Genomic DNA, 11078 nt, shown 5'->3' with positions numbered 1-11078 from the left:
GAACTCCATTGGAGGAGTAAAAAGATCTTGCCCGAGGCGGCTCCGACATTCACAACTACGCATGCGTAACGGGCCGTGATTGGCTCGCTGAGGCCCATTGAGCCAAAGAGATAAGAAAATTAGAGTCGCTCCTGTGAGCCGCATGCGCAGTTGCTAAAATGTAGAGGTTTTAAAGCGGGATTCATTAATTTTGTAGTTCCCGAGTGCAGTTAGCAGGGCAGAGGCTTGGTTCAGACACGTGAAGGCTTGGAAATTGCATCCACACATACTTGACCTCTAGTAACCCGATTCCCCCAACCCTACCAGTAGCTTAGTGAATTGTGCAAGCTATTGACAGTTCACCCGAGTTAATTGGATTAATGCAAGATGCAGGTTAAGTATGTTGTGTGAATGTAGCTGATGTATCCTTCTCCAATAAAGATTTAAAATGCATTTACGGTATTCTTAGTGTATGTATATGAACTTTTCTGCAAAAGTCATGCTTCTTAAATTAAGGAAAATAGTTTTATTGGTGACACAGGCAGTTAAGTCTGCACTGTATAAGGAGACAGGTTGTTGCTGAAGAAGCAATTAATTCTGCATATCTCCAGGCTGGATCAAAACTATGGAAGCTCACTCAGCCCAACCTGCTTCATAGGATTATTTTTTCTGGAGCGTTGCTGGTTTGAAAACCCATCTTTCCTTGAGATGTGGCTGCAAATTCTCTGGCAGAGTGGGGGATTCCTATTATTCTTCCTATTGATAGCTTTTTTCTGTATGAGTCTGAATCTGATGAGACAGTCTTGTGGGAAGTCAACCCCCACCCTCACCATGAGGAAATATTTTGGGGAATATTAAAAAGGCAGAATATTATATTTCCCAAAGGATCTTAAAGGCAGAAAAACAGGCCTAATTTTTCTTAATAGCCCCAAACACAAAATAAGCAGGTCAACTCTGTAGAAATACAGATTTGATAATCCTATTCAGAAAGACTGGGCCACCTATTCATAAGCAAAATGCCTCCAGCCATAGCCACAGAGGTTTGAGTTGATGGAATTAGAAAAAAAACCAACTCCAAGGAACATGACCTTTAGGAGGATTAACCCACCACCATTAGAATACCAAAGGGACACACTGAACCCCAGATCAAAGTTCATTGCATAGGAACAGGATGAGCCTCAAATACAGGGGTCTTCAAACTTGGTCCTTTTATGACTTGTGGACGTCAACTCCCATAATTCCTCAGCCAGAGCTGAGTCATAAAAGGGCCAGTTTTGAAGACCCCTGCTCAAATACAATGCCACAGGAACAGGAACAACTCCAAACACAAAAGCCCAAGAAGGTATAAAATCCCACCATTCCCAGCTCTTTGCTCAGCCACTCCAGACACACATGCTGTGTCATTGGAGTTTCTGGCAGCTAAATAAGCTGAACCTTCTTTCCTAAGCAGTCTCTATTTTGTTTATTCCCGGCTTGGACTTGACCCTGATATAGATTTTTCTTTCAACAGTCTATTTTAACCCATGTTTCTGTTGTCCAAATATTGTAAACCAGGGATCTTCAAACTTGGCAACACTTATGGACTTCAGGGCTGGCTTGAGGAATTCTGGGAGTTGAGGTTCACAAATCTTAAAGTTGCCAAGTTTGAAGACCCTTGTAAACCATTTAAATCCGTATACCACTTAGCAATAGCAATGGTGCTCTACAATCACTAGGAGGGTCTTGACTGCTGGTTGACTGCTTGCCAAGTAGAGATGACAGAAACAGGTAAAACCAAACCATTTACATTTAGGAATTCTTGCTCATTAAGATGATAAATTTTCCCCTGGTACCGAGTTGTTTAGGAATGATAATGATAAAATAAACACTTCAGTTTAGATCAGGGGTCTTCCAACCTGGCCCTTTTATGACTTGTGGACTTCAACTCCCAGAATTCCTCAGCCAGGCATGCTGGCTGAGGAATTCTGGGAGTTGAAGTCCACAAGTCATAAAAGGGCCAAGTTTGAAGACCCCTGGTTTAGATTCAAGTTCAGTTGAATCTTGAACTATGTTACTATGACTATTGAAGAATTGTAGGCACAATGTTGTCTTTTATGATTGGTTTCCAATAACGTCAACTTTTATGGTTGGTTCCTAGTGATGTATGCTGTTAAAAATTATGTAAAAAGGGGTTCTCTCCAAGCAGGGTGTGCCCATGTTGTAAGTTGCTTCCGGACAAACTTTTATTTGCAAATAAAAGTTTTAATCCTTTCCACCTATCTGATATGGTTATTGGGCCTGCATGATAGATAAACAAACAGGAGCTTTCTGGGACAAGACATCAGATTAAGAAATCTCTAAGTGTTTAAAAGATCTTTTCCAGTTGCACCCAAAGAAAACACTTGAAAACACTGTTTTAAAAAGCTATTCAGGTCCTCTAGGTTCTTTAGTAAACTTTAAAACAAAATATTTCAGAATATGGCTTTATTTTTTTCTTTCATTAATACAATTCATTTATCACTCGTGCCATTAAGTCTTTTATTTTTTCAAGTATAACATCCAGATGATTCTTTAAAAAGAAATTTCAAACATAGGGATCAAAAGAGGGCTACATAGTATTATTGGGCAGTTGATCAATTTAATCTTCATTTAGCTAAAACAAGGCCACTCACCCACTGTAAAAACTATGGTCAGTGACCCCCACGTATATTTTTCTTCAATGGTTGCCTAGCTTTGTTGTAAACTTTACATTAGTAAGGTGCTTGTGGAACAGTAAGTGGTACAAATGAAGCTTGAACATAAACATTTAAAACATGTATCAAATTATACCACTAGTGACTCCCGCACTATTGAATCAGTCAAATAATTTGTGTTTTAATTTGTTTGATGCACATTGAAATAATCACTAAAGAGGAATCAAAAGCACAAATAAAAAATCAGCATGGATTATTGCTCTTGCTTTTTTTTCATTTACAGCTATGCCACATTAACAACAACAGCTTTCAACAATTACATACATCCAAGAGTGAATGTTTTACTTGTTTGTTAATGGCCTTCATTGTGTATTTCTTGTGACTAAAGGTACCTGACTCTTTCATCCATCTGTGTACCACACGGAGAGCCACACATAAAAAAAAGAGGGTGAGAAGTTTAAATTCTTCAAAGTCCTGCTCTCATTTCACCATGAGTTTAGTAGATGCAGTTGACTATAAAACGAATCATTCCGATCAAAACAGCTACAGAAAGGCTTCAACCTCAAAATGTTCTGCACCCTTTTAAAATATGTGATAAATATAAATATGCAACTTTGAAGCTGCCTGTAAGACTTCAAAATGAGCAGATGCTCCTACTAAATGGCTGCATTAAATAATCCCTACCTTTTTGTCTTTAAAACGTGTCGGTTCCTAGTGATTATGTAACTGACACATCTATCTTCAGCTAGTTGGAAACTGATCACAATGATGTATGTTACAGTTTTTGTAAGGTAAATTTTGAATGCGTAACTAAACCCTAAGCCTCCCTATCGAATCCGGCTTAGGAAGAAGCCATTAAGGTTCCAAATGCTTTCTAACCAAGGTGAAAATGGAGCCATTTTCTTACAAAGTGCAGATTTTGTTTCTGAGCATTTCTGAAAACATTGTTTAGATGATACAGTCCATAACATGAATCTGAAGTGTATCTATATCTGGAAGAATTATTCCACATTTTGGACAAGAATGTATAGGAATATCCCTTGACTGCTGTTGGTGATTCTGGTCTTCTGCTCCTGCAGGTATAGATTTATTTATTTTTTTAAAAAAGAAATATATGTATATTTAATATACATTGAATAATAGACGTATATGCATATAAAACAAATTGTAAAGGAATGAGAATAGCTCTAAACTAAGATAGCTGATCTAGTCAAATGGGCCATCAAAATTTAAGATTATCAAAATTTCAAGGTTTTAGATCCAGACAGAACCAAATTCAGGTAGTCCTCGACTTACGACCACAACTGAGCCCCAAATTTCTGTTGCTAAGTGGGACATTTATTAAGTGAGTTTTGCCCCATTTTACGACCTTTCTTGCCACAGTTGTGAAGTAAATCACTGCAGTTGTTCAGTTAGCAACACAGTTGTTAAGTGAATCTGGCTTCCCCCATTGATTGTGTTTGTGAGAAGATCGCGAAAGGGGATCACATGATCCTGGGTTACACGAATATGAGTCAGTTGTCAAGTGTTTGAATTCTGATCACGTGACCCTGGGGATGCTGCTGTGGTCGTGTGAAAAAACGGTCATAAGTAGTGGTGGGATTCAGCCGGTTCGCACCGGTTCGCACCGGTTCGGTAGAACCGGTAGCTACATTTTGTTGCATTCGGAGAACCGGCTGGCTTCCAGAAGTCTGTTCTTGGCCTCGGAGGCCTAGAATGGCCCACCGGAAGTGCGTGGATGCCACTTCCGGAAGTCCATTCTAGGCCTCGGAGGAGGGCTCCCAGGCCTAGAACGGCCCACCAAAAGTGCGTGGATGCCACTTCCGGAAGTCCATTCTAGGCCTCGGAGGAGGGCTCCCAGGCCTAGAACGGCCCACCAAAAGTGCGTGGATGCCACTTCCGGAAGTCCATTCTAGGCCTCGGAGGAGGGCTCCCAGGCCTAGAACGGCCCACCAAAAGTGCGTGGATGCCACTTCCGGAAGTCCATTCTAGGCCTCGGAGGAGGGCTCCCAGGCCTAGAACGGCCCACCAAAAGTGCGTGGATGCCACTTCCGGAAGTCCATTCTAGGCCTCGGAGGAGGGCTCCCAGGCCTAGAACGGCCCACCAAAAGTGCGTGGATGCCACTTCCGGAAGTCCGTTCTAGGCCTCGGAGGAGGGCTCCCAGGCCTAGAACGGCCCACCAAAAGTGCGTGGATGCCACTTCCGGAAGTCCGTTCTAGGCCTCGGAGGAGGGCTCCCAGGCCTAGAACGGCCCACCAAAAGTGCGTGGATGCCACTTGCGGAAGTCCGTTCTAGGCCTCGGAGGAGGGCTCCCAGGCCTAGAACGGCCCACCAAAAGTGCATGGATGCCACTTGCGGAAGTCCATTCTAGGCCTCAGAGGAGGGCTCCCAGGGCTAGAACGGCCCCCCAAAAGTGCGTGGATGCCACTTGCGGAAGTCCATTCTAGGCCTCGGAGGAGGGCTCCAAGGCGTAGAACGGCCCACCAAAAGTGCGTGGATGCCACTTCCGGAAGTCCATTCTAGGCCTCAGCGGTCCAGGCCTGCATCAAATAAGAGAACCAGTTGTTCAGGTATTTGAATTCCACCACGGGTCATAAGTCACTTTTTTCAGTGCCATTGTAACTTCGAACGATCACTAAATAAACTGTAGTAAGTCGAGAACTACTTGTATTCAATTCAATTCAATTTTCCTTTATCTTTTCTCCAGTTCTATCATCCCCTTTCAGACTGCTAAACCACCCAGCTCAGAGGCCTCCATGGACCCCACAGTTCAACCTTGAGCTACAAATCTTCCTTTTCTATGGTCAAACCGCTTCTGCTTGCCAAACAGAACCCCGGTCAGTATTTGTGGCCTAAACAAAGACTCCATTCTAATAGGTATCCAAATTTTGTCCTACCTTGCTGTGCAAAACCAGGTGAATTACCTTGATCTGATGGCAGCCTGGTTCTGTGACGGGTTTGCATTTCTGCCAAGGAGCACCTGAGGGGAAGGAGAGTGCATGTTAATTCTCCATTTCCACGAGAGGAATTTTTTACTATTATTATTTATTAAAAAGAGTTCCTTGGTTGCTGATCTCAGGGCCTGATGCTGGGTGGACTAATTTACAATTTAGAACAAGAACTCAATAGATCAAATAACAACAGTGGCAAGCAATATAATGTCAAGCTGCTAAAATCCGACTCAAAGCCGCCCTATGATCTAGGAACCAAACCAATCCAAACTACGCTGAATACTGTGGCCGACACCTGGGGGCAACTTTTAAGGCAGGGATCTCCAAATGTGACAACTTTTAAGACTTGCGGACTCCAATTCCCAGAATTTCACAGCCAGTTGAAATCCACAAGTCTTAAAAGTTGCCCAGTTTGGAGACCCCCAGTTTTAAGGCTTTTTTTTTTTATTTAAAAAGTTTTACAATACATTTTGACTTTAATCCCCCCCTCCCCCACCCCTCTCCCCCACTCCCTCCTCCCCGCCCCCCCGACTTCCCAGAGCTAAATACAGGGCATAAAATCAAAAAACAAACATAAACACCCCTATGTTATCAACAATAAACTATAAATTCTGTATTGTATATGTAAACATTCTTCAATGGAAGTGTACATATGTTAACAAGTATAAATATTAGGGCATCGTCAAGGTATTTAAGTAAAGCCGCTTGACAGGAATACACGCGGGAACTTTGACAGCTGTCAAAGTTCCCCGCACTGCGCAGGCGCCTCCACTGACAGCTCGCGGCTGTCAAACTCCGGACCGTGAAGAAGCCTGAGCTGTCAAAGCGTCCACCACACTGCGCAGGCGCAACCACTGACAGCTCGCGGCTGTCAAAACACCACACCACGCGGAAGCCGGAGCTGTCAGAAGAAGACGACGCTGATTGGTCCCCGTCTGACACGGCGCCAAAACAAACACTGCTGATTGGTCCTCGCGACCAGCTGTCGGCTATAAAAGCCGAACAAGTCATTCAATGTTGTCTTGCTCTAAATAAACTTGTTGTTTAACTAGCCTGTCGTCCCGAGCGGTCCTTCGGCTACTTCACTGGCGACGAAGGTGGGATCGCTCCGGAGCTGAAGTCACGGCCGAGGAAGAGAGTTCCCGGCAAGAGCTGACACGGAAGTTTTAACTTCCATCGGAGCAACCCAGGACCGGACGACATGGCAAACTTCGGCCGTGTGAGGGAGTTTGATACCCGCCATCCCGAGAGATGGCAATCACACCTCGGCCAAGTTGAAGGATTTCTCCTCGTCAGTAAAATTACTGACGACCGAGCAAAGGCCGCCGCCCTGCTGTACATCAGCGGGCCCCCGGTGTACGACGCAGCCGTCGGGCTGTTCAGCCCAGTGCCCATCACGGACGTCTCCTACGCGGACCTGGTGGACCAGCTGAACAAGTACTACATGCCGGCTCGCTCGGAACTGTACTGGCGGGTGCAATTCGCACAAAAGAAACAACGGCAGGACGAGCCCGCCAACGAGTTCATCGCCGGGGTCAGACACGCCGCGCGGAACTGCTGCTTCCCCGACCTGGAAGACCGCATCAGGGACCAGGTGGTGATCGGTCTGAGGGACGAGAAGCTACAAAAAAAACTGACGTCCAAACCTGACATGAATCTGGCTGAGCTGACCAGGGAGATCATGGCATATGAACACAGCCACAAAAAGAAGCCGACGAACACGACCCCAGAGACCCCGGCGACCGTCTACCAGGAAAGCGCAACCTTCAGCGACAGCGGAGAGTCGGTAGATTTCACCGATGGAGAAGCCCTACAGCGCAGGATGGAGCACCGACAGCCGAGGAGGGGAAAAACGTCGGACCGCCGAGGAGTCAGGGACCCTCCACCGCCACCCCCGCGTTACGTGCAACGAGCCGCCTGTGCCAGCTGCGGGGGCAACCATGCCCGTGGAAGCTGCCGCTTTAGGAACGCAAAATGCCACAACTGCGGGAAGACTGGCCACATCAAGCCGGTGTGCCGCAGCAAGGGCCGGGACAACGTCAATGAGGTGGAGGCAAACCCCCCAGGTAGGCCAGCTGCCCAGGCCAACAGGGAAACCCCACCAGGCAACCGGGTTGAGACAATCGATAGGGTAAACTGCATAAGTTCCAAGGTTAAGGTCTGGGTCAGAATTCAGGGGGTGCCTTGCCACATGGAGGTGGATTCAGGGTCAGCGGTCTCCTTAATTTCGCTAACTACCTATCAGGAGATCTGTCAGAAAGGCCGAAGACAAATTCCCCTGAAACAAACTCAGGTTCACCTTGCAGACTTCCAGAAAACCCCTATTCCGTTGGAAGGGAAAGCCAAGGTCCTTGTACAGTATAAGGGGTTCAAAGGCACCCTGGAGGTTTTAGTTACGCCAGGGAACCGTACCAACTTGATAGGGCTTAACTGGTTCACTCCACTAGGCATCGCCTTATCAGGGGTTAATACCATTCAAACACCCAGCCTGGAAGCCGTTTGCGAAAAGTACGCCGACGTTTTCGAGGGCACTTTAGGGAAATATACAGGTCCCCCCATTTCCCTGCAATTAAATCCAGCAATCCAACCAATTAAAATAAGAGCTAGGAGGGTACCCTTTGCCCTCAAAGAAAAAATTGAAAACGAGCTTGACCGACTCGTGAGTCTAGGGGTGCTGGAGCCAACAGATGGGGGAACCTGGGAGACCCCTATTGTCACCCCAATCAAACCTAATGGCGAAGTGAGAGTATGCGCTGACTATAAGGCGACAGTCAACCTAGCCCTCAGCCCCCATGCTTACCCGGTGCCAGCGGTAAGGGACGTATTTGCTTCCATCCGCTCTGGCACCATTTTCGCCAAGCTTGACCTCTCGCAGGCGTATTTACAGCTGCCTGTCACAGACGACACCGCGGAAGCGCAAACTATTGTCACCCACCGCGGTGCTTTTAAAGTTAAGAGGCTTCAGTTCGGCATATCTGCAGCCCCGGGTATCTTCCAGGGTATCATGGAAAAGACCCTGAAAGGAATACCCGGGGTCTGCCCCTATTTCGACGATGTTCTCATCGCCGGAGAAAATGAAGCTAGTTTAGCTGACAGGCTGTCAGCTGTGCTGAGCCGGCTCAGAGAAGCCGGTCTCAAACTTAAGCGGGAAAAGTGCTCCATTGGAGTCACTTCTACAGAATTCCTAGGGTATAAAATCGATAGCCAGGGCATCCACCCCACCTCTGAGAAACTAAGGGCTATTCAAACCGCACCCAGCCCTAGGAATAAGCAAGAGCTTCAATCCTTTTTGGGACTGTTAAACTTTTACCATGCTTTCATTCCCCACAAAGCCACTATTGCAGAGCCTCTCCATAGGCTCCTCGACAAGGGTACAACTTGGTCCTGGACCAAGGAACATGAAAATAGTTTCCAATCGTTAAAAAAGATTATCTGTCAAAGCTCAACCATCACCCTTTTCAGAGAAGACACCCCAATATGCATCGCTTGCGATGCCTCTCCCTACGGAATTGGGGCAGTCTTAAGTCACCTATTCAAGGACGGCACACAAAGACCCATAGCCTTCTATTCTCGCACTCTGACCAAAGCTGAAAGAAACTATGCACAAATTGACAGGGAAGCCCTAGCGATAGTAGCAGGGGTCAAAAAATTTCATGATTATCTGTATGGAAGACCATTTACGATATTTACAGATCACAAACCCCTGCTAGGCATATTTACTTGGAATAAAATAACACCACAAATTCTCTCTCCGAGAATCTTAAGATGGTCAACGTTCTTAGCAGCCTATTCTTATCAACTAATACATAAACCAGGTAAGGAATTGGGACATGCTGACTGTCTCAGCAGACTGCCCATACAAACCAGGGACTCAGATCCAGCCCCAGCCAGCCAAATTTTAGCAATCTCTCAACTTCCTGAATGCCCCCTGACTGCAAACATAATAGCTAATAATTCAGCAAAAGATAAAATACTTGCCAGAGTCCTCAAATGGGCCACAACTGGGTGGCCAGCTCAAAACCCACAACCCAAATTCCAACCTTATTATAATAGGAAAAACGAGATTTCAACACATAGAGGATGCCTGCTATGGGGAAATAGGGTCATCATACCAGAGGAAAACATAGACCAAACATTACACATTTTACATGAAGGGCACCCTGGAATTGTAAAAATGAAAGCAATGGCTAGAAGTTACGTGTGGTGGCCTAGCATAGATAAACACATTGAAAAGTATGTGGGCGGGTGTTATACCTGTCAGGAGACCAGGAAGGAACCCCCCCAGGCCCCGATCCATAAATGGGAGACTACAAGGAACCCCTGGTCACGTATACATATAGATTTTGCAGGGCCTATCCAGGGCCAAAGTTTCTTAATAGCAGTGGACAGCTATTCCAAGTGGCTGGAAGTCACGCCCCTTAGGAAAACAACCTCCGCAGCCACTATTCAAGCCTTACGGAAAATATTCGCAACTCACGGCCTACCTGACACCATAGTTTCCGACAATGGACCTCAATTCACCTCTCGTGAATTTCAGATCTTCGCTACGAGGAATTGTATTAGGCTGGTCACGTCGGCGCCGTTCCACCCATCGTCAAACGGGATGGCTGAAATTATGGTACGATCCACAAAAGAAGCATTAAAAAAATTCGTTAAAGGGAACTGGCAGAGGCGCATCAGCCAGTTCCTCTTAGCACAACACACAACGCCATGCTCCACAACCGGCAAATCACCAGCGGAATTAAGATGGGGAAGGAGGCTAATAACACGTCTCGACAGACTGCACCCCGACACATACCCAGAAGAACCACAACACCCCCACCCCGGCCGCACACTTAACCCTGGTCAACTAATATGGGCAAGATCATACACAGATAAAAACAAGTGGGTCCAAGGGACTGTAATAAAACAAACAGGGCCCATCTCATACCTTATAGCTACACAGGCACAGGGCAACATACGCCGCCATATTGACCAGCTCAGACCCAGACAACCGCCACACGATGCTGAGCAACCAACCAGTGCCGACGTACATCCCCCACCGGAAATGCTGCCTATCCCAAACCAGGAAGTTGAACATCAAAATGAAGAACTAGACCCAGACCACCCACCGCCCCTTCGCCGATCAACCAGGAATCGGAAACCACCCACCTATCTAAAAGACTATCAATGGGCTGGTTCAAACATCCAAGAGGAAAGAAACGCACCAGGGGAGGGGTAAGGGGTGTATTGTATATGTAAACATTCTTCAATGGAAGTGTACATATGTTAACAAGTATAAATATTAGGGCATCGTCAAGGTATTTAAGTAAAGCCGCTTGACAGGAATACACGCGGGAACTTTGACAGCTGTCAAAGTTCCCCGCACTGCGCAGGCGCCTCCACTGACAGCTCGCGGCTGTCAAACTCCGGACCGTGAAGAAGCCTGAGCTGTCAAAGCGTCCACCACACTGCGCAGGCGCAACCACTGACAGC

The 11078-nt window shown here is 46.3% G+C and overlaps 1 protein-coding gene across 4 annotated transcripts in view; it reads right to left on the bottom strand.

Moving 5' to 3' along the window:
• Positions 1–2425: 2425 nt before the first annotated feature.
• The window catches only part of OPTN (optineurin), a 46625-nt gene continuing 37972 nt past the window's right edge, over positions 2426–11078 (bottom strand). For 3 of the 4 annotated variants that reach the window (XM_081331606.1, XM_081331604.1, XM_081331603.1), the window contains 2 exons: positions 5550–5632; positions 2426–3724 (listed from right to left, as the gene is read on the bottom strand). In XM_081331606.1, coding sequence (XP_081187732.1) covers positions 3600–3724; positions 5550–5632 — 208 coding nt within the window. In that variant the 3' untranslated portion in view covers positions 2426–3599. The remainder of the gene's footprint in view (positions 3725–5549; positions 5633–11078) is intronic. The other variant, XM_081331605.1, reaches the window with a different exon arrangement.

Source organism: Vipera berus (assembly GCF_964194415.1).
Source record: "Vipera berus genome assembly, chromosome: 6".
Taxonomy (NCBI): Eukaryota; Metazoa; Chordata; class Lepidosauria; order Squamata; family Viperidae; genus Vipera; species Vipera berus.
The sequence above is the reverse complement of the archived record's forward strand: the minus strand, read 5'-3'. Positions and strand labels throughout refer to the sequence as shown.